The sequence below is a fragment of the Rhipicephalus sanguineus genome, chromosome 1 (genome assembly GCF_013339695.2).
Source record: "Rhipicephalus sanguineus isolate Rsan-2018 chromosome 1, BIME_Rsan_1.4, whole genome shotgun sequence".
In the NCBI taxonomy this organism is placed as follows: domain Eukaryota; kingdom Metazoa; phylum Arthropoda; class Arachnida; order Ixodida; family Ixodidae; genus Rhipicephalus; species Rhipicephalus sanguineus.
This window is the reverse complement of record NC_051176.1, coordinates 126399915-126424691: the sequence shown is the minus strand read 5'-3', so window position 1 is coordinate 126424691 and position 24777 is coordinate 126399915. Positions and strand designations below refer to the sequence as shown.

Genomic DNA, 24777 nt, shown 5'->3' with positions numbered 1-24777 from the left:
TTCAGTGCAGTTAGGAGTCCAAAAAAATGAAGGACAAAGACAGGGGAGAGAGAATAGAATGGTTGTTTTGCCGCTGAAAAAACACTCTTCAGGCTGGCAGTCATGGTTCTCATTAGAGGTACTGTTTAAATTATGCGTATTTAAATGGTTATTGATCATGCAGCTACCAAAATAAGGCAGTTTGTACTCATAATTGGTGTTTTCTCCATCAGCATCGTACTACACTGCTGTACTATTAAAAAAGTGGAAAATAGATTCATCCCCACGTAGCTTTCATTATTTGTCATAGCTTCTACATGAAATTGGAATAACCAGTCTTTGTACTCATTTGTTATGACCGGAAATATTTTATGTTAATTTCATGGGGCATTTGTGCTTCATGGAATTCTGGCATAGCAGGCTGTGGGAGAAAAATTGCACTTATGTTTCTGCTTTTGTTTGCTAGGTATGCATATGGTTTAAATATTTGTACTTAATGGCATGTTGCTTCATCACAGCACTTGCTGTCTTGATGCATCATTAATTGCTCTCATGTACAGCATCAATTCACTGTGCCTAAACTATGTACTTTACTCTTACTGATGCATGAATCTTAAGTTTCTCAGTACGTTTAAGAATGTATTCTTTTATTCTTAAGTTGATTTCGGATTACCAAGCTGCGTTACATGATCACTGTAAGCGTACCTATGGAGGTGTTGTGCTACATTTCTTCTTTGGTGTGCCTTGCAGGTTGTTGCATCACAGCATGGATTTGAAGTTGCAAGTGCCACTGTTACTGTAGCTCTATCTGATGCCAACGATAATGGTCCCATGTTTGAGAACGAGCAATACCTGATACAGGTACCCGAGAGTGCAAGGAATGGAATGACCATTTTCTCTCTCGAGGTATGAAGGAAAAATGTTGCAACCAGCTGTCTGACTTAGCAGGGCAGTGTGAAAAACGAATGCCTGACTGCGTGATTTCATTTTGCTTGTTTCAGGCATATGATGCTGACAGTGGGCCATTTGGCAAACTTTCATATTCTATGAAGGGCTATGGATCAGAAAAGTAGGTTCCTTAATTTCTTTCTTGCTTTCTCAGATACAGTGGATTTCTGTTGATTCAACTTTGACTATACACTGCATGAATTAATAGAATTATCTGGTGGGCAGAATTAAACAGAAAAATACATAATGCTGCCTAAACTTTCAGCCATTTCATTTGCCATAGTAATCAGTGATTGTGTGCTGTTTGTGTCTACCAAATGCTTGATGTAGCATAATACAAGGTTATATTCATGTGATTAAGTTCCCCTTCATCATTGGCCGCATACAAGAACATCCCTCTATTCATCGGGATGGTTTAGTGGCTATGGCACGTGTGCTGCTAAGCATGAGGTTACAAGGTGAAATTCTGGTTGCAATAGCCACATTTTGTTGGGCACAATATGCTAAAACGCCTCTGTACTGTGCATTGCACTGTGTTCAGCCTATTTTTGCCCCAGATGGTCAAAATTAGTCCACAAGTCCCCCACTACGGCATACCTCATAATCAGATCATGGTTTTGGTCTGTAAAACCACAGAATCCAGTTTTTATTCTTCAAGAACATCTTTACAGCAGTGAGCACAGTTCTCTCTGTGCTTGGAGATGTCCAACCATTAAGTATATTGCACAACTGTGGACTTCCACGAGCCACATCCTTGTTGACACTGATGAAAACTACTACTGAGACACTGCTGTGAGTGTGGGTAGTGCCATTCATTAGTGACAATGGGGCCTCCTGAAGCCATCTTGTGAGGTATCTTCTTTCAGACCCGATTCTGCACTTTGTGTTGTTATTCTTTTGTTAGTAAGTCTCCACTGTAAAAAATAGACAAAAAAAAACCTGTTTTGTGTGTCTTCTTTCGTGTTGTCCCTTTTCCTAATCTCGCACAGTTTACGATCGTTTACTAAGATGCAGGAACTGCTGTGTGCAAACTTTGTTTGCATAGCAGCAAGAACGCTTCCTTTCCTTTCTTTATAGAAAGGTACTGGTTTGGGCTAAACTTGTAGGAATTCATTGTACTTATGCTTGTGTCTGTTTATTCCTGTCAGTAAGCGGTGTGCAAATAACCATGCAATCTATTCCTCTCTCCTTGCTCACCTAACCAGGTTAAGCATAAGATTGGATTTCCTTGACTGCACACCTTTCATGCCTATTGTATATTTGTCCTCTCGCCTAGAAACATTGTAGTGTCACTCAAGGTAACCTCGTGGTAACCTTGTGTGCTGCGTACATTGCTAAGGGCATTTCATGTGAAGGGCATTTCTACTGTTCCTACACAAAAAGTATTATTTTTGCGTTGGGATAGTAATAGGCTTGGTGCTTGCTGGATTGTACCTTCCACTGCATATAAATTAAGCAACTAATTGAATCAGCTAAGTCCAATGCACACATAATGTTACTGACAAGATACGCTTTCACTTATTAATGGTTATGGGCATCTAGTTTTTCTTTTCAGCAGTAAAGTGGTGTCTTTACACACTAGTGCTTTATTATTTGTCTTGATGGTGTCAAACACGATTCCTTTTTGTTTTTGTGGGATAGCATTTCGCAAAGACTAAACTTTCAACCTGCTAGTATGCTTTTCATGTGGATCATATGTATGTAGTACTACTGTCTTTATGAAGCAGCCTTGAGAGTGAGACCATTTTCTTCGTTATCATGAACTGGTCAGATAAGAAGATGCAGATAAGGGTAAAATGATCCTTTATGCTTCTGTTTGCTAATATTTGATTTTTTCATGCTAACCTTTGGGAGATAATATTGTTTAAAATCAAATCCAAATCCGGGATTTACTCCAGGCCTTGTTTTTTTCGATCCTAAGAGAAGCAAGAAAAGATTCTGCTTTTTCTGAAACAAGATATACTGCACCTAATTCGAGTCCTGTCCAGCTCTGAAGGTACTAAGATTTAGCATGCATTTAAATGTGTGGGATATTGCTTTCTTGTTATAAAATGGCCAGTGTTGTCCTCATGTGTAGAGAGAGAAACAAAGGAGAGGTGAAAAGCATGGAGGTTAACCAGAAGGAAAAATCTGGTATGCCGCCCTACATGGAGAGACAGGGGAGGGGGACGTTGAAATTACAAGTTACAGTAATGTGATCCGAGTAGAACTTTTAGCAGCTGTGAAGGTAATCTTTGCGTAGCAGTCTTTGGCATGCTTCGACATAATTCAGCATCTGAATTTCATTATCAGTCTGACTACACCCACTGCAGGGCAAAGGCCTCTCCCATGTTTCTCCAATTAACTGTACCTGCTGCGGACACATTATCCCCGCAAACTTCTTCATCTCATCCAACACCACCTAGGTGGTGTTGTCTCATCCGTCCACCTAACTTTCTGCCTCCCTCTGGCATGCTTTCCTTCTCCTGCAGTCCAGTCTGTTACATTTAATGACCAGCGGTTATCTTGCCTTCTCTCTTCATGCCCTGCCCATTCCCATTTCTGCTTCTTGATTTCGACCATGTCCTTAACGCGAATTTATTCCTTGACCCACCCTGCTCTCTTCTTGTCCCTCAGTGTTACACCTATCATTTTCTTTTCTATGGGTCGCTGCATCATCCTCACTTTAAGTTGAACCCTTTTCGTAAGTCTCCAGGTTTCTGAATTTAGCATGCCATTGAACCTCTCAGAAGTTCTTGTTGTGTACTCGAGAATTTCTTATAAAATAGGATGTATATTTTGTGTTAAACTTAGCATGTTCTTCTATTTCTGTATTGATGCTTCGTTTACGTGAGGCACGTTTGTTTTTCTTGCACAGGTTTGTGGTAGAAAAAGATACTGGGCGTATCAAGATTGCCTCCTGCAAAAATGGCTGCCTTGATTACGAGAGTGTTCCCAACTACTCCTTCACTTATGAGGCCCAAGATGGAGGTGGCAAGGTGTCTTCTGTGAACCTCTTTATACAAGTTGTGGATGTAAATGACAATGCACCCAAGTTCACCAAGGACAGCTACCTTGTAGATTTGGTGGAAGACGCTTCTGAGTTTGCCTCACCTGTCTTTGTTAAGGTATGTGACAATGATGGAGAATCATCAGAGCCTTTTAACAAATGTTCATTTATCTTCTTACGGGTTTTTCCGTCTTCAGTGCTAATTCACTTGAACAGTTCACTCCATCTAGCAGTCAACTCTTACAGGAGTGCACTTTTACTAAGCACATTAACAGTACTTTGATGTATAAAGATCTGGGCTGGTCCTTCTTTACTAGTCTTTATTCCCATGCTTCTTCATGTTATGCATGGAACTGTTGTAAAGGGCTATGAGATGGATCTAGGGCTTGGAAATGATGTCAGAGAGAATGCAAAGCCGTAAGGAATCCCATATGGATTTCTCAGCAAGTAAAGCTTCCCAGCGCTACAAACAAGTGGTGACAATTTTTTTCTTTCACGAACTTTTCTCCACCGTGTGGGCTTCCCCAGAACTGTTCTGCCATGCATCACATTTGTGCACTGCTTCTTGAATTTTATCTCACTGTAATACTAGGGAATACATGTAGTGAATGTGACACACAGCAAGATGATTCTGCACTATCTTATACTAAATACGTAATATTACTAAATACACTAAATACATAGCACAGAGGGAAAATGAATAAAAATGCTGGAAGCTGTTAGAAGGAGCATCAGTAACCCCAGCCAAAAAAGCAAGTGCTGTTGCTTTCCCTTCTCTAGATTGCGATACGATGTAATAGGTTGCATCTTTTGCCACTTCAGCAAGCTTTCTCAGCAACAGCATATTGTGTAGCTATGCTGGGTGTTCCAAGAATTGTGTACGAAAATCCTAAAAAATAAAGTAAATGCAATATTTGCTCACTGCCTTCATAATTACCTTTTCTGGGACAGCCTACGTCTAATATGACTGGAGACATTAATTACATCTTCAATTTTATAAATTAAAATAATGAGTGATGAAATCCAACCAGCAAAACCAAAATTAACTGCAAAACCAAAACCAAAGCACTGAGATGTGCAACTGCCATACCCTAGCAGACGCCCAGAATGATGACACTGTTTGTGACGAGTGCAGTAGTGTTAGTTCATTTGCATTTGTTCACATACGTGTGCCATGCATGCCATCATGGCAAGCGTAGCCCGCGCACCCACGAAGCGAAGTAGATTGATGGTTGATTTGACAACACTTGCTCATTCGAGATGTTTTGGAAGCGTAAGGCAGTTGCATTCTTCAGCATTTTCATGTTGGTTTCGCTGGCCGAATTGGGCGAATTTCGTCAATCCGAAAAAATTATGAGTACTAGCCGCTTTTTAGAAATCTCAAAGCGGCAACGGGCTCTTCGCAGGAAGGACTTTAATTCTCCAATTTGAAATGACTGCGTGTCTTCTCTAATTAGAGGTTGATTATTTTAATTCCTATAATTAATGCTGCAATTAATATCTCTATTCATCTTTGGATGCTGGCCACCACAGAAAAAGTAATTATGAAGGCAGCAAGTAAATATCACAGTTCCCTTATTTCTGGGACGTTTTGGACATGTTTCTTGAAACACCCTGTATAACTGCCATGAGTGTAACAATCTTATGCTGTTTAATACAGGAACCTCAGCTACAACTTATGTTCTAAAAGTTGGTGCTACTACTGTTTTATTGCACAGTACAAGAATAAACCAGCCATTAAAAGCGCTCTGTAACACTTTTCCAAGTAACCATCCAATGACCTCACTATCTGAGTTTATTGCCTCACGAATCGACTGCTGCAAAAATTTTCAGAATCCGTCAAGCATGAGTAGAGTTACAGGGATTTGTCACACGCTTTAAGCGCTTTCTCCCTCCTTTCATCCCAGCGAGTGTACTGAAAGGTACAGGGGGGGGAGGTGAGGGGGAAGGAGGGAGGGAGGGGACAACAAGGCAGCAAGAAGCTACGTCTGTACGTCAGCATGTCATGACCTTGACCACTTTCTTTTCTTTTTTTGTCTTTGAATATGCAGCTCCCTTTCAGTGTGATCAAGAGCGCGCGATGTAATTCTATACTGTGTAATGCGGGCGCGTCGCGACACCCCGCAGCGGCCACAATAACTATGAAGCTCATGATGCTCAAATCAGCCAATGGCCGTAAGCCAAATTGCACTTATGGCATCATTTCTCAAGAGAAGAGAAAGCGATTTATAGCTGTCTTTGAAATTTAATTGTAAATTCCATGCTGCATGCTGTGCTATAACGTTTGGCTCACATATTTGCAGAAGCCTTGATGACCGATTGGCAGCATTTTCTGACCACATTCAAAAAGTTTTGCAGTGCCACTTTAAGAAAGAGATAAAACTTGGGTAAATGTGGAAGAGCTTGTTTTGAAAATTGTTCTCGCAAATATAAAGAGAAAGAATAGGATTATGTTCAACGTGTAGGCAATATCCATTTGGCTGGCATATCTTCACTGTATATTTCAGTGCCACCAGATTTCCCTGTGTATGCTATATGTATATAGAAATGAAGTGAGACATTTTGTCATGAAGAGTAATCACCTTCTTTAAATTGCAGACATTCTTGGGATTTACATGCTCTTTGCTCACTGGAGTCTTTGCTTGCCTCAGCTACGATGATGTTTGTTTATCATTGGACTGTTGTTTTCTTGCACTGTGTCATTAGAAATCTTGGTGAATCAGTTTATGTAAATACTGCCACTGCCTTTGCACTGCAGGCCACAGATGCTGATGGACCTAACCAAGGCAATGGCCGTGTGCAGTACATGATCAAAGCCACTAACCTCACTCACCCTGAAGTGATTTCTATTGATGCTGAGACTGGTGAGCTCTCACTTATGGGAAGTCTCAACATCACTGCGGCACCATATGGTGCGACACGATTTGAGGTCATCATTCAGGCCACAGACTTTGGTGAACCACGACTTGCTTCGGAAATTCCACTTATTATTCGGCTTAAGGTGAGCTTTTTTTTAGTGACATCACATACGTTTTTGTAGCTGGATTCTGTTTTCGACACTGGCGTGCTCACGTCCCCATGTTAAATTTTCAGAGAAAAAATGAAGGTGCACCTTACTTCTTGAACGCTCCTTACAAAGCTAGTGTCAACGAAAATGCTAAACCAGGTAAGAGTATTGCTTTTCCTTTTTCTCTATAACACAGTAGCAAGGCTTGTAATCAGTGACTCTGCACTGACACAGGCTAACGCTTGGCCTTGTTTGTATGATTTCTTCACAAGTCTGTAGTTAACAAAACGAAAAAAAAGGACGTAAGGACAGGCTGAGAATAAACATGATGAGTGCTAGTCTTGTTTCATTGATGGTCCTGTTTCTTTCATGTCTTTTTTTATTTTTTTGCTATAATCTTGTGAAGCCCTGTACATCTTCAGTTAGCTGTAAGAGCAAAAAGTCGTGTAGTAGTGTTACTACATTGTGATAGTATGATTGAGCTACTGAGCAAAATGTTCATATTGAAATACATTTTAATAATACAGTAGAACCGCGCTGATACGTTTTTGAAGGGACCGTAGGAAATAAACGTAAGAGACGGGAAACGTAAGAGACGAAAAACAGGAAAAACGGCAAAATATTTAGTGGTACAGAATTTTATTTCAATTCTTACGAGCAGCACGAAAATTGGCGCGCTCAGCCGCGATCTAGTCGATGGATAGAAACGCGGAGCTAAGGACGGCCTCATCCACAGAAATGTAATCAACGTATGTGATTTTTTTAACACCAACAGCTGTAGGCATGAAAGAACTAAGCACACGCAATCACGACCGGCGCGGCGAGTCCGACCGCGAACCGCACGCGCGACCATGCGAGCTCCAACCACCTCGAACTCCCCCCGTTCTCCGCAAATAACGATGATGATGAGTCTACGCCAACGCGATGGCAGAAGTGAATGCCAATCTCGAAGGCCTTGCTTTCGCAAGCAATTACGTCATACACGCCATGTTTGTGCAATACAAATCTCAAAGGCTATGCTTTTGTCAATAGTAAATGCCAATCTCGAAGGCCTTGCTTTCGCGAGCAGTTACGTCATAGACGCCATCTTTGCAATTTGAATCTCGAAGGCCATGCTTTTGTTTGCATCAATTGAAAGATTCTGTTGCTTGCGCCTCTCATATGCGGCTAATATTACGGTCAAACGAGGCCAAGCTGCGTGAAAATGCACCATGGCCGCTCTCTTTGGTAGTCACTCGGTCGGCTCCGAGCGCACTTCGCGACGTATCATACGGGAACGGTCCGACAGTTACGACGTAACAGCGGGGTTCCCAATACATTGTATCCTATGGGAGCTATGCCGGGACCGGCGGAAAACGACGTAACAGCCGGGAAAACGCAGCAGTGAGGAACGTAACAGCGGGGTTCTACTGTAATTGCTTTTGTTGTCTAGCACTCTTGTCAAAAAGTGAGCGGCTTACATATTGTACAGCCATTTAGTAAAGCAAGATACATTATGACACTTCTGCCCACTTCAAGGACATTCTTCACATTGTTTTATGTAGCGTGCACTCACACCACAAGTTTTATGTAAAGTGAGCTTTTTTAAACCACAGAGGTGCTGTGGTTAGCTAGTGATTCTGATGAGGTACTTCATCTGCAGCTGTGGCATTGAAATATAGAGAGTCTCGATCATGTGCTGCTTTATGCATGAATCATTTTGCTCTGCTGTGAAACATCACGTACTGAATGTTACCACGATAGTGACATGGCATGTTATGCCATGTAACTGAATTGGAGGGGACAATGAAAAATGATTTGGAAAAATGATGTGGCATCACATCAGGCAAGGGTTCTAGGTTGAATTCCTCATGTTACATTAGTTTTACTCCGGGTCAAGAAAAGTGTTTAGTTATGAAATTGCGTTAGTAAAAATGAAGCTGTTTATGGTGTATATGTTTACCCTCTTTTTTGTGGGTAGTGTAGTTGTTGTATCGCCACCGGAGGCACCGTCCGGCGGAACCAAGGAGGGCGGCTCCGCGCCGGAGCACACACTGCTCACGTCAGAACAGGCCGAGAACGGGAGGGGACTCCTCTTTATTTACAGAGTGTATAACATTGGTTATCGGAGTTGATACATGAAATGCCCGTCGTATGATGTGGTGTCGCGCATTACCAGTTTCGGTTTCGCAACGTGTGGTAGCACCACACGACGGGCATTTCGTGCATCAACTCCGATAACCAATCTTATACGATCTGTAAATAAAGAGGAGTCCCCTCCCCGTTCTCGGCCTGTTCTGACGTGAGCAGCATGCGCTCCGGCGCGGAGCCCGCCCTCCTTGGTTCCGCCGGACGGTGCCTCCGGTGGCGATACAACGGTAGTGCACATATATTTTAAATGCGAAGCATTTCTTAGCGAACTTCTGCGACTTTGAGCGTATCTATCTGTCTATCTATCTATCTAGCCGCCTACGACTTTGTGCTCTCCTGGCCGTTTCGTTAATCGGATGTATACCAAAATTAGTGTGGCATAACATGACCGTATTACGAACATAAATGACAGGTCAGAACATGGAAATCACGACACGCATGTCATGAACAGCATGATTTACATTCCACGCCCTTGGGGCTCTTGCGGCCGTTCCGTTAATTTCATATATACAAAAATTGGTATGGCGCGACAGGAGTTCAGACGAACATAATGACAACTCGTAACGTGCAAATCATGACACGCATGTCATGTGCGGCATGATTTACATGACATGGTCTCGGGGCGCTAGCGGCCGTTTAAATGAATGGATATATATATATGAAAACTGGTATGACGAGACATTTCTGTATGATGAACATAGCAGACTCGTGGTAACATGAAAATCATGACATGCATGTCATATACGACATGATTTATACATGCCACACTCACGGAGCACTCGCGGCTGTTTCGCTAGATTGATATACACCAAAATTGGTATTACGCGATGTGACTGTGTGAAGAACCTGAATAACAGGTGGTAACACGAAAACCATGACGTGCATGTCATGATTTACACGCCACACTCATGGTGCATTCGCGGCCGTTTCAATACACCAAAATTGGTATTGCGCGACGCGACTGCATGACGAACGGAAATGAGAGTGGTAACATGAAAACCATGACATGCAAGTCATGTACGACATGATTTACATGCCACGCTCATAGTGCGCTCGCGACCGTTTCGCTAGATTGATATACACCAAAATTGGTATTGCGAGATGTGACTGTATGAAGAACATGAATAACATTTGGTAACATGAAAACCATGACATGCATGTCATGATTTACATGCCACGCTCATGGTGCATTCGCGGCCGTTTCGCTAGCTTGATATACACCAAAATTGGTATTGCGTGACGAGACTGTATGACGAACGTAAATGAGCGGTGGTAACATAAAAATCATGACATGTATGACATGTACATGATTTACATGCTATGCTCATGGCGCACTCGTGGCCGTTTCACTAGACTGATATACACCAAAATTGGTGTTGCGTGATATGAGTGTGTGAAGAACATGAATAACAGGTGGTAACATGAAAACCATGTCATGCATGTCATGTATGTCGTGATTTACATGCCACGCTCATGGTGCATTCGCGGCCGTTTCGCTGGCTTGATATACACCAAAATTGGTAATGCACGACGCTACTGTACGACGAACGTAAATGAGAGGTGGTAATATGAAAACCATGACATATGCATGTCATGTATGTCATGATTTACATGCCACGCTCATGGTACATTCGCGGCCGTTTCGCTCGTTTGATATACACCAGATATACACAAAAAATTCGTATTGCGCGATGTGACCGTATGACGAACACAAATGACAGGTCTTAACATGCGAATCATGTTACATGCATGTCATGTACGGTATGATTTACATGACACTGTCATGGTGCACTTCCGGCCGTTTTGTTAACTGGATATATAATAAAAAAGTGTATGGCATGACACGGGTGCGTGAACATAAATGACAGGTCATCCATTGTATATATACCAGAATATATGTTTCGTAAGCATGGTATATACCAGATTGTGCATGCATGCATGCATGGCAAACATGCAATATATGGTGAACTAGATGCCATGGCGTGAATGATTTCATTTGGCTCAAACAAGGCGATGTATGCAGCTCTTTGCTGGCTGCTTCAAATTACATCGATTCCCACAGTGCGCGGGATCTGCCGGATTTTTTTAATATGTGAACGTAACTGGAAACTATTATTTCCTACTTGTTGTCAATATTGACTTAATTTTGCTATGAATTATTAATATAATGTAAGAAGGATGAAGAAAACAATATTTGTGGAGTCTATCTTGTTCTCATGCTTATATTTTGGTTTTGTTAACATGCACAAGCACATTCACAAATTTGTGAGCAACAGATTTGCTTGGGCTTTCTTTTCTTGATAAACTGTTATTTTGCCCTAACCTCTCACATAGTTAATCAGTCAGAGCCATTTAACATTCATCTTTTGCTAGCGATGTTCTCTCATGTGCACCTGTGATCACATCATGTGTATAATAAGGTTGTGAACATTGATGTGTGTTTAAAAAGATACAAGACTAACATGGCAGTCTGCAACATTTGTCTTGCACCTTTTCCGTCACCCGTTTGTATATATATCCCCTTCAGCGGCGGTGGCTATGTTTGCATACGCAACTTGTTTATGTGAGCTGTGTCAACTTGTGGCCAAAAGAGAGCAAGATACATTCCTCATTAGACGAATTGAACCTTCTGCGTAGTCAATATGTCTTGACATAACATCTCTGTGCTCCGTATGACTGTAACCGATCACTTTGGTGAAGCTACTACAATTTTTGACAGGTCGGTGGATGTGCCGCGTTCCAGAACCGATGTCAAAAGTATCACTTTTCTTTTCTCGAAATGAATGCAACCAAAAACTAATTTCGCACACATTTGGAGCCTATGATTTTATTCTTTTTATGTCAAAATGGAACATGACTGACTGCAGAATAATTATGTATTTAATTACATGCTAATTAGAACTAATTACTGCAACTCACACAGAACAACACATTACTTCATTTTCTTTCTTGGAATGTAATATTGAGTGCCCTGGACTTATGGTGTGTGAATTCGACCATTCATAGACAGTGCATCATAAGTCACGCCTGAAGGGGATATACATATATTTTAGCCCTTTGCATGAAGTAATTTCTTTAACGTGTAGGAAAATAAATGATGCAAGCCTTGTTTCTTTTCTTTTCTTTTTTCGCTTGCTATATGTGTTGATCAGACCATGATGAATTTGTTAAGCACACGAAAGAAGGATAAAATGAACAAAATTGCTGTGTTCATTTTGTTCTATTTTCATGATCCTTTCTTAGAGTATTTATGCATGCACAAATGTGTGGGTGTGCATATGTGGGTGCATTAATTGTGCTGTGCATAGTCACAGATTGTTTAGAAAGACACCACATCATAAATCTACTGACATTGTCTAAAATAAGCCAGAATAAATGTAGCGAATTCCAGCATATGCCAAGATTATTAAAAATAAAAGGTAAAGAAAGAAACTCATTTCATCATTTCATTAACTTTTCATTGTTTTCATGTATGCATAATCTTGATGTGCACTGGAAAAAAGTGCCATTATAAATTGTATTTTCTTGTTCACTGGCTTCATCTGTGTGAGTGATCTCACAGATGAGGGCATTCACTCATTCTATATGTATTTGAAACTCATCTATGATTATGAATGGAGTAGCAAATAACCTCGTTTTGAAAGAGAGGATTAGAAATGTGTTTTGAACATCTATAAATAATGTTCAAAACTCTTTAAGCAGTCTTCTCCATGTAATCTGAATGCCATTACTGTGCTTGTACACAGAATGTGCACGTAGCAGGGAACACATCTCTACTTGCCATTCTTCTTTTCTTGCAATCAGTGTATTAGCCCAAACTTATTCCTCATTTGAGCATGGGATCCATCATCTTTGTTGCTGTGCTTGACTTGTGTAGAGAAATGAGCTTGTGGATTCAGCTCTAGTACGGCAGCTGATGTCTCATGCCCACTGAGCTGAAGGCACCAGCTGCTCGTCTTTGTCTTCTTCTGTGCCCTCCAAGTAATGTCTCTGTTCTCCATTACATTGGTTTACAAATAATTTGCATGTGGCTGAGGTGGATGCTATATTGACTGACTCTTATTTCTAGGCTTCATATTATCGGTGGAGAAAAAGAAAAAAAGAACGTAGTCATTAGACAGAACCTGTATTGGTTTATGCTGTCCAGCTTTGGATTCCTTTTGATTAGTGCGTACAAAAAAAACCTCTGCTGTTTCAAAGTCCAAGCTTTTGAATGTTCCTTGCATTCAATGGCTTTTGTCCGTGCATCACCTAGAGCAGCAAATGAATAGCAAGGGATAGGAAACGCAGCCGAGGACAGCAGAGAGCTAGGTGGGGTGATGAAATTAAGTTTGCAGGCATAAAGTGCAGTCTGCTCGTACAGGACAGGGTGTTTGGAGATCATTGTGAGTAGCCTTCGTCCTGCAGTGGACATATAATAGGCCTAGGATGATGAGCATTAAGACAAAAAAACAAAAAACAAGGGGGAAATTAATCATTACAAAATAAGGCCTGATACTGCATGAGAGCAATCATATTTCAAAAAATATAAATGTTTCATGCATTGCAGAGAACATGTGGCTGAACTTAACAGTGATTGCTTACCTGATCCACGACCTTTAAAGTACTCCTTGTGATACAGGTATTGCTGCACTGCTGTATGAATTTTAGTTTTTGCTTGCACTCCTACCTATTTTGTAACAGCGGCAAGCAAAAGGACCTTAATAAGGCTGTTGCATTCTATGGTTTCACTCTCTTTGTACCGTTGAAATCTCCCTTTAAAAAAACAGTGGCATAATTACTACAACCACATGTGAGGCTTTCAGATCCTAGGTAACTTGGTAAGCTGGGCATTTTGCATATTTTTTATAAAACATTTCATGTGCTATACTTGGACGAAGGCACCACACAATTTTGGGGCGTATGTAACTCTTGTGGGCTTTCCTCTTCTTCTTGTCATACATAACGGTGTCGCATTTTTTACAGGAACTACTGTTCTCCAGTTGGTGGCTACTGACCCAGATGGCCCAGATGGCAACATCAGCTACTACATTGATTCTGGTGCCAGGGACAACTTCGTTCTCAACAAACTGACGGGGATCCTCAGTACATCATCAAATGCAAATTTGGACAGAGAGTTGAATGGAGACTCATACCACATTGTGGTAAGTTTTGTGCTCCTTGTCACATTGTACGCTTTGTATGCAGACTGTGCATGTACCTATAAATGCATGCTAATTTGGGCAGTCCGGCTTGCATGTGTTTGTCAAGCAAGCAACAGCTCATTCATTATATGACTATGTACTGTTTACCTATTTCTTTTGTCTTTGGAAACATGGTCATGTTAATCTGCAAGAAAAGACACTTCACAGTGAAAGCTGGTTGTGTAAAACTGAAAATTTGCTACTTATAAACATGATAATTATAAGAACATCAAACTGCTATGCAGAAAATATTTCACTGACACTGTCTGCACATCGTGTGGGTTAGTGTCTAGAGTTTTCTAGCCAGCAGGAACCTAGTGTACAAACATATACTATATATTGAAAATAGCTTGACTATGCACATTGAATGATGTGTAGAAAAGTGTGCAGATAATGCTGTTCACTATTGTTAGCACATATTGAAAAGTTGCCCACCACAGTGACTTCACACGTGTAATGTTTGTTCTGCTGATGAGCACATGCCCACGAATTCTGTTCTTGACAGAGGTTACTGCATTCTGACAGGATACTCTCTAAGCAGGGTGTGGAATAGATCTGTTGAAACATTTGTATATTTATATATCTGCAGGTGTACGCTGTTGACGGAGGTGTGGTACCACAGAAAGCCTTTACCACAGTGACAGTCTCCGTGCAGGATGTCAACAACAAGCCACCTGTTTTTGCAAAGGACAACTATGTCCACTGGGTTACTGAAAGTATGCTCACTTCTTTTAGGAAGTCATAATTACAGTAAACTCTCAAATGTACGAACGTCAGTTTAACGAATATTTTAGAATAATGAACTTTTAGAAAATCCCCAGCGATTTTCCTGTGCATTCTATGCAAACATTTTTCAGTTAAACGAATTTTTGATTAGCAAATATTTCAGTTGAACAAACTTCAACAGTGTACCTGGGTTGTTTCTTGAAATCACTTAAAAAAAAGTTTTGCGTTCTTTAATGCTGGCATAGCTGATGTCCGTCGCCCTCATATCACCCCGTCAGCGGAACTGCTAGCATATATTAGGTCTTTCCCCACTGTGTGGTGAAAGTGAGCAAGAAGAACAGTGTGACGAGGTGGTTGATCCTCCGCGATAAGGACAAAGGTCTGTCACCAGGTGGATGTAGATAGCAACGCTTCGTTTAAGGGTTGTGTGCAGTGTGAGAGTGAGCGCGTTACCTTTTCTGAACTATCAGATCTGGAAATTGTTTCTGGTTGTTTCCGGTGTTCATCTCGTAGAATAGTACGATGAGAAAGATGCAATGGCATAGGCACATTTAAATTCTGCAACTCTAGCCGAGGCTGCCATGGAAAGTTGCAAGACTTCGTGTCTCAGCAATGAGCTGTGCCAGAGGAAGTCCACAAAAACATAGACTCTCTGCACAGTTTTGTTACTTCTTGTGCTTTAAATGCACCAGTGCAAATGAAAATCAGATTTTCTTTTTTTGAAATGCAACGCAACTGTTACACACTTCATATACATTCATGTACATAACTCCATAAATTTCATTTCACACTTTAGACTTGATGTCTGCTGTGCCCTATGCTGTTCCATATTCTAGTGAATATTCAGTTTAGTGACTGGAAAATCACCCGCGTGAGCAACTTGTTCTTATGATGACATTGAATAAGTTATGCACAACAAGGACAGAGTGCAAAAATAAGTGGGAAATGCAGTTTTTGAGAAAAGCTTTCTTTGCACCACGTAATTTACCTACCTGCAATTCATTTTCTGAAAATGGCGTGAAGTATACCAGTGTGAGCATTCCTAGGGTTTCTGATTAGAAAGGAAGAATTATTTTGCAATGTCTGCATTTGTAATCAAGTCTTTGCATAAATAAAGTTTGATGCAGAACTACAGTCAAACCTGACTATATCGAACTCGGATAAATTGAATTATCCTTTATATGGAAATAATTTCGAACATGACAATGCTTTAACGTCAATGCATGGGAAAACCTGCGGCTACATCGAACAAAAATAGCCAGAACACGTCATATATCGACCATCAGACAGTGTGAAACGCCCCTGGAAGTCGGCTTTCCCTCACAAGAGGTTGAGTTTCCCTCACGGAAGCGGACTTTCCTGCATGCATTCGGGAGAGCAAGGGGTGTCGTTAGTAGGGCGCCACGCAGAACGAGTAGAAACTACCGCTTGCCGTCACGAGCTTTCTCATATGATCCTTTCTGGCGTGCCTGTTGGCCCATCGTACGTGGTCGTTGGGGTCGCCATTCGCTTCTCCGCGATTCTCCGCTCCTTTTGTTAACGCGATGGCTGCGGTGAAAACGGAAGAACGCTCTTCTCCGCAAAGCTGGCGATGATCAACACTATCGAACGTGAACAGAAGTCTGACGTCGCCGCTGCGTACAGCATCTCAAGAAGCACGTTGAATACGATAATGAAGAACAAGGCTGACATAAGGGCCAAGCCGGACTAGAGGCTTCCGGCGCCCGACGAGTATATGCACAGCTGCGTATGAAGATGTTGAGGCGCTGCTCACATCGATACCGTATTTTGTCGTGTATAATGCACCCCTGCATATAACCTGCACCCCAAAATAAAACTGCAGGAAAATAAGGACTAAAAGAAAGGTCCCTGCGTATTGCTGTCAAGCCGGCTTCCTTGCATTATCGTGAAGCAGTTTTGCAAAGCCAACTTTGGCAACGAAAATACGGTAAATTTTTCAAAAGTTCTATATCGAATTATACGATATATCGAACTAATTTTCGTATTTGTGCGAGTTTGATATATGCAGGTTTGACTGTATTCAGTGTTCCAAAGTGTTGAACTTTGAGCATCAAATGATGAGGAGAGTATCATATTACAACTGTTTGGAATGTATCATAGCGAGCCTGTATTGACTAGGGTTTTCACATCTGGACAAACTAACCAAGTACATTGCAGTCCTACATCTAGTGGCCAAGGTTGCCGCGTCAAAGGTTTTATGTTTGCAAGTACCCATGATTGGCATGACTTTCTGATTGTTTACAAGCATATAATGTAGTTTTAACAGACTTAATACCTTGCATAGCCTGGCACCACTTTACTTTGAATAAATCATTCTAAGATGTCCACACTGTAGCTGGAAGCACAAAAAACTGCAAACAAAGTGACTTTATTATAATGAGAGCATAATGTATGTCAGTATTGTTACATTTACTTAGTTTTTCACTGCATTAATGAAAATTAAATTGCACTGCCCTTTTTTGCACTTCTTTACCATATTTCTTCATTGTGGGCTATTGCTATCTCAATGTTATCATTGTAACCTTGTTTTGTTGTTTGCACCATTTTTCATGGCTGGGTCTGCGTCTCTATAAATTCCATTGCAGTATATGATCATTAATATTTATTCTGCATATTTTTTTCATCCTGTAAATTAATTCTAATTTATCTCTCTGTGATATGTATTTTCCTGTATACACCCTATTGTCATTTTCTTACTGACATACATTTACAGTTCATCTTCATCTTGTTTACATGTAAGACTCGCACTATTTTGTATTTAATAAGGATTCATTCTTAGGAGATCTCACTTGTAGTTCTCACTTCTTGACTTCCTTGTGATTGTGTGCTTTTATATTTGTCTGTAATGGTTAAAGTGAAGGTAAAAAAATGAAATTTACATGATATGCATAGTCATAATTCATGAAAAGACACTGAAAATGAAATTGCTGTTGCTCTATTGTAACCAAAATATGCCTTGTGATTTACAGTAAGCTTCACTTGTCATTAGCTACTGGCTAATATGTGTGAATAAATGCAGATAAAGGCTGCCATATATCTGTTTAGTGAAACATTTATAATCTTATGCTAGCAAAATTGTGCCTTCATACTTTTTCATTGTGCCCTGAAAAATGAGAGATATGAAATTTTTATTTAAAATGTGCTAGGCTTATCTTGGCTTTCATTTCTCTGTTGTCCCTGCTGCCACCCCCCCCATTTTTGTTGTCCCTTTAGGTCTACCAGTTGGACGTGAGGTCTTGAATGTGACAGCCGTCGATCCTGATGTTGGGGCTAAGGTGCGGTATGACATTGAAGAACCCATCATAGCAAGGGACAAGACTGGATCCTTAGTCACTTCAACCATCACGTATAACTATAAGGTGTGTATACCACAAAGCCACAATTGCAGATGTGTGCATGCGCAGTATGATGTCTTGTTTACATTTTCTATCGCAAATACAACTAGGTATTTTCAAGTTCAGAACAGTATTGAATAAGAGGGTGCAAGCTTTGAAAATTTTCAAGCTAAAATTTTATTTATAGTTCTGATGAACTATCGCAATGAAAAGAAATGCGAACAGCAGATAGCGGGGCTTTAAGCCTAGTCGAGCTCCAACGTGCCTTGACTGTCGCTAGGCGAATCTGTGCTTTGAGCCGGCATCACCATAGCACTACAATCTTGCTCTGGCTGGGGCTATTGCACCACATGTGTGCTCTGAGTGCGAGACATGACTGGCAGATAAGCACATGTGGTGCGATAGTGCTAGCCGGAGCAAGATTGTATTGTTACAGTGATGTTGGCTCAAAGCACAGATTCGCTTAGTGACAGTCAAGGCACGTCAGAGTTCGACTGGGCCTAAAGCCACGCTTTCTGCTGTTCACATTCCTTTCATCACGATAGTAGTTATTGCATCAAGAGCTTGCAGGTGAAGGGACTTAATTTCTCTGAACACATTGCTGTTTATTTTACTGCCTAATTTTGTTTTGTTCTTTCTTCTTGAAGGAACTTTTACACTTCTGAGCAAACTATTACACTCGAAAATTCATACAATGCACAAAAAATAAAAAAATAAATGTGTGTTGAAGCCTACAAGGGTAATTAATGAGTTATGTGGTAGCACAAAATTTTTAATTGTTAGACAAACCTGTAAAATAAAATTGTGTAATCCACGTTCACCATATTGAGGTTAGCTTATGTGCTAAAGTGACTCATGGTTTGAAAAGCTGGCCATAGAAAATGTGGACACAGGAATGCAAAGGACAGTGCAAATGCCTCCGTCCTGACCATTTTGTACTGTTTTGTGTCTGTTTTCTATGGCTTACATATAAAACTGAATCCTTGCCAACTCGCTCTTTTTTCCGTTCCCCTAGATTGAATAATTTAATTAGTGATTTTTTAAAAAGTTATCTACCTGGACATTGCATTCTATAATGTAGGTAATTATCAGTTCTTCCAGAAATCCACCTGCAAGATTAGAAAAATGCCATGTGTCACAAGTGATACCAAAAAAACATCTTCAATCAGTCGAACACTCACTGTGGAAGTTGTTCTGCTGAGTATTTTTTTTAGATAGCTGACTATCCAGCATTGTTTGCAGTTCCATAAATTGTTGTTGTGGTTCCATAAACATGTGAGGGGGAGACAGAAAGTTAAGTGGGCAGATGAGATTAAGAAGTTTGTGGGTATAACGTGGCCGCAGCAAGCACAGGACCGGGTTGATTGGCGGAACATGGAAGAGGCCTTTGCCCTGCAGTGGGCACAGTCAGGCTGCTGCTGCTGATGCTGATGATAAAATCTTTACTACATTGACCAACTTGTGTATGCAAAGCAAACAACTGTGTTATAACATAAGCATGTGTGTAGTGGCAGCAGCAAGGCGATAACGATAGTGTGGCAGTGATGACAGTGTTGTGATGAGAGCGAGAGAAAATATTTCTGATTTATTTTACTGTGATAATACTCACTACGTTCTACCTTAGCTGCACCATTATATCCATAAGGACTAACTACGGATCACGTCATCTGCATAATTTTGTTCACATAAGCAACTTTTTCACTTTAACCTACATAACATACAAGAATCACCGAGTTAACAAAAAAAAAACGTTTTTCATGCATTTGTAACAAAGCTATTGTAGCATTTGTATTTATTTGTATTTCTTTGTACTTATTTGCCTTGTAGTTCAATACTAACCACTTTTGTTAAAAAACAAACCCCTGCTACAACTGTTGAAAGGGCTCTGAGGTCCTACCTGTACAACAATAACCAGTCATTACACGTATAATGCACAGTAAAAACTGATTGACCGATTGATTAATAAAACATTACAAGCTGTTTCATTGCAACCTGGGCCATCCCCAAAGACTGCAATATTGTATAAACTAGACCATTCTTGCTTTTATAAGTAATTTCTTGCTATCCAACATGAAATGCTAAGGACGGTGGTAAAGTTTACAGTGTGCGTAAAATTTACATCTGTGGTGGATGCAAATATGCTCTTGCTTCTTAAAATTACTGCTAAGTATGTGTTGGGACACACACACACACCAGTTATTAGCAAGAAATGGCATACACTGAAACCTCGATATAACAAACACAGACATAACGAAATATCGGTTATAACGAAGTAAATAAAGAAATAGTCTTGTAATACATACAGTGGTGGGAATATATGTTTATAACGAATTTTCAGATATAACGAAGTTATTTTCGTGTAAGATGCAACTTCGTTATAATGAAGCTTGAGTGTACTAGTATATGGGAAGTCCTCTTGCTCTGTGATGCTACAGATGACTTATAACTGCTGAATACCTAAATTGGCAATTGGCAGAGAAGGCTTGAAGGTTATATAATAATGTCAACGTAATGTCAGTGAAAGGCGTAAGTAATGATCAGTTACCTGATGTGGAAAGAGGAGCTTGTGATTATCATCCAGCTTCTTCGTTCAAAATCAGAGCATATGATAAAGTATTATGCCAGTACTCATCCATGAGATACACTTGAAAGATAACAAATAAACTTGAAAGCAAGTTAAAGGGTCACTAAAGGCAAATAACAATTTATGTCAGAGTGAAAGCTCAATGTATGACAACGTCTAAAATGGCAATATTATCAACAGCAGTGCCCTACTTACCGAGAAATTAAGCCAAATGTATCACACGATGAGCGCCACGAACGGGACATTTTGGAAATGATCCCGATGACGTGAGAGAGTCCGACTACAATTAATCACTCGTAATCAAACTAGCTGCAATAAAAAAAGAATCTTCTGTGCATCAAGAGACGTAAGAAAATGCTGCTTGTTCATTTCTGTTCGATTCATGGAAAAAAGAACCTCTTTGGCATTGCTATGGGGAATGGCGCGCATGGTTCAAAGGTTCCGTTTTTGCCGAACTGCGCTTCGCCCGGCGCCCTGCTTCGCTCACGCGGTCGCGTCTCAGTGGTAGTTTCGGTATCACGTACTGCCGCGTGTGTTTTGCGCGCTCATGAAAGTCGCTCTGACAGAAAATTTGACAAAATGCCGCATGCATGTTATGTTGCTGGATGCCCGAATTGTGCACGCTGCCAGTACACGCCGCCACGCAGTAAAGGCGGACAACGTTGGGCACGGCAACAGTGACGGGAGAAAGACCGCTTTCAGGCGGGTGATTTGAAGTGCACTAACGCGATGTGGACCACTAAAACGTGATTTTATTTCAAGATAAGCACTTCCTTGGCACAAAAGTAGCACTACGAGGTTTCTGGACCGCTATTTCAACAATCAACGTCGACTTAATATTTGCCTTTAGTGTCCCTTTAATTAAGGATTGAATAACAAATGAGGGAACAAAAAGTGATGGGCATAAACTTCAGAGATATAAATGACCTGAGCATTGCAAAGCAGAAAGAAGACATATTTCCTTTTTTTTTTGTGCCTTTTGGTTAGCATGTCAAGTAATGTGCAACTGTGATGCATATTGCCATGTTTGACATTAGAAATTTGCTCAAGGAGATCGCCAGGAGTGAGATCATTAATTTAGTGTATTTCTTTTTTTACAGAATGCTTTTCGTATCAATGGAGTGACAGGTCAAATTACGGTAAACAGTCCTTTGGATTACAATGCAGCGTCAGTAATTACATTTAATGTGGCTGCTGTCGATCAAAATGGGGCCATTCAGCCTCAGAAAACTACAGGTGGGTGTGTGTATGGGTGCATGTATGTATGTGTATGTTCCCTTTTAAACACGTTTGAAAAGCTAGGAAATACAGTTTTTGTCCTTGTTTAAAGGAGTCATTTAATTTTTGTCTAGCAATGTAAAAGACAGTAGTGTGTAATGAAATTTTCTTTTCGCTTTGCTAGCTTGCTGAGATCTTGGCTCAGAATGTACACATCATGATTCCTGTTTTTGAGAGAACGTTGTTATTAGTCAGAAAATGGGTGGTGGCTATGGTCCAAATTTTGTGGAAGTTTGTGGAATTTTGTGGTGTGTTGTGGAACAAACAAAGGTAATTAGGTCCTGTCCTTCATTGTGTGCTTTCTTGCGTTCCTTTGCAGTGGAAGTCACTGTATACATTCAAGCACACAGTGAGAGTAATCCAATTTTCGCCCCTCCATGGACTCCTGCAAACCCAAAAATTGAGATCACTGTTCCTGAAGAATCTACGGTTGGCTCCACTATATTTACGGTCACAGCCCGTGATCCCCTCACTCATGCTGCTGTCGCCAATTTTGCAAAGATCCCAGAGTCTGACCAAGGAAGCTTCTTTTCAGTCAGCCCAATATCTGGTGGGTGCAGTGCATCTTTTAAGTTGATTACTGATTTCATATTGAATTGTAACTTGGTGGGTCTCACATTTAAGTGACTGCAAGCGTTACCTTAGTACAGATTTTAACCTTTTCTGACCTGAATTTTGTTTATCTGAAAAAAAAAAATTAAATCTTACCTGGAACTCTGTGTTTGTGTTTTAGTAACGAGGAAGAAAAATTCAGACTACAGTAAAAGCTTGCTATTTTGACCCTCGTCAATTTGAATGATCGGATAATTCGGATATGTTCTCTGGTCCTGGCAAGCATATGCATTGTTGAATAGCATCAAACTGTTGTTGATTCGGTCATATTGGTTGCAACCTAATTAATTCAAACAATCCTCAGAGCGTGGCGTGCACGAAGCGCCGCAAATGTGCCACGCAAAGGAGCGAAAATGGCGTTAGCAGACAACCGAAACAGTCGCAGGCCTTCAGAAAGGCATGGTCCCCATCCACAATCGCGTTGTTGGTGACCAGTTAAGGCTTCAGCGGCTGGAACTTGTTTCCCTTTCGTTTTTACTCGATGCACGCGAACTGCGTGAGCTCTATCTATGATCGCGTCGATAGTGACTGGGTCAAAGCTGTGACAAGCAGTAGTTTCATTTTCACCGCGTGCCTTTAAAACTGTGTAGTCACCACCCATGTTTGTTCATTAGCGAGCCAGTTTCATTCAGCAGCAGATTCGTTTTGACTCTGGATGTAGGCCGCATGCGTACTTTCAGAACTACGTGAGCGATATGATCGTGTCTTTAGCGACCATGGTTTCGTCCACAGCGGATGCGGCACTTAGTAGCTTCATTTTGACTTCGGGCAGTGTGTGCATCATGTCACAGAACTCAAACATGGTGGAAGCTGTTGAAGATGAAGAGCCTCAGCTATGGTCTGCATTCTGGCATAGAACTCATTTGCTATATTGTGATGGACAAACAATCAGTTGCCAGCCATTTTTCTGGCGAAAAAATCATCGTCACATGTGCGTAGTGGTGTTGGTGGTGGTGATAGGTAATAAGGGATGGGTTGAGAGGACATCTTGGCTTAAGACACGGGGGTCTTAAGCCAAGATGTCCTCTTTTATATATTCAATAAGAAAATGAAAATGCATTGATGTAATAGACTCTTGTTTATTGTTTTTGTGATACTTTCGATAACTTTGACATTTTTTTCCAGTCCCGTGAAATACAAAGTAACGAGCTTTTGCTGTATTTGCTACAGCGACGTCAAATTTGTAGCATTGTTGCAAAGTGACAACGATTATCTACAGCAAAACAACATACATAATTACATAAATACATACATAATGCATACATCAAAACGTAGTTGACCTGAACAACTTTTTTCCTATACCTGGTATCCAGTTATGTCTTAAAAGTGTGCATTTTTATGCCTCAGTTTATTCAGTTTGTTCAAAACAAATCTCTCATGTCAATATTTTCCATTTTAAAAAACAAACAAACTCCTTCCTTCTCATCTTGAACAATAAATGTTCAATTTTTTAGGTGCTGTGACTCTCAACCAGAGGCTTGATTATGAGGAGTTGCCCGAAAAGGTGTTGGCATTTGATGTGAAAGCCATAATTGGTCAGGACAAGAACAGCCAAAAGTCTTCAATTGCTACAGTAATCATTAATGTTCAGGACATTAATGACAACAGTCCAGTTTTTTCACAAAATGTAAGTTCCTTTCTTTCTCTCTCTCTCTCTCTTTCTCTAAGCATTTATTGGAAGTTAAAAGTGTCTATACATTGTATGTCTTATCTCAATGAGTTGATGATTATGCAGATGAGTAAGTCTCTGTATGCATGTGTTATTTTTTTCAGTCATATGTAACAATGGTATCAGAGGCCACGCACTTCCCTCATACTATCCTGCTTATCACTGCAACTGACAAGGACACACAACAAGGATATGGAGTTGTCCAATATTTCATCTCTGGAGAAGGATCAGATGTGTTCAGTATCAATGAAACGACGGTATGTATTGCCACTTCATGTATTGTTTCTTTTTGCTTTCAGTGGTACTATACAGAAAT

At 40.6% G+C, this 24777-nt stretch overlaps 1 protein-coding gene across 2 annotated transcripts in view; it reads left to right on the top strand.

Annotated features, from left to right (window-relative positions):
• The window catches only part of LOC119397500 (cadherin-23), an 82050-nt gene that overhangs the window by 8172 nt on the left and 49101 nt on the right, over positions 1-24777 (top strand). For both annotated transcript variants that reach the window (XM_037664935.2, XM_037664928.2), the window contains exons 13-24: positions 730-885; positions 981-1048; positions 3785-4034; positions 6675-6917; positions 7010-7082; positions 14019-14197; positions 14826-14952; positions 18197-18342; positions 22003-22138; positions 22500-22730; positions 24247-24419; positions 24566-24718. In XM_037664935.2, coding sequence (XP_037520863.1) covers positions 730-885; positions 981-1048; positions 3785-4034; positions 6675-6917; positions 7010-7082; positions 14019-14197; positions 14826-14952; positions 18197-18342; positions 22003-22138; positions 22500-22730; positions 24247-24419; positions 24566-24718 — 1935 coding nt within the window. The remainder of the gene's footprint in view (positions 1-729; positions 886-980; positions 1049-3784; positions 4035-6674; positions 6918-7009; positions 7083-14018; positions 14198-14825; positions 14953-18196; positions 18343-22002; positions 22139-22499; positions 22731-24246; positions 24420-24565; positions 24719-24777) is intronic.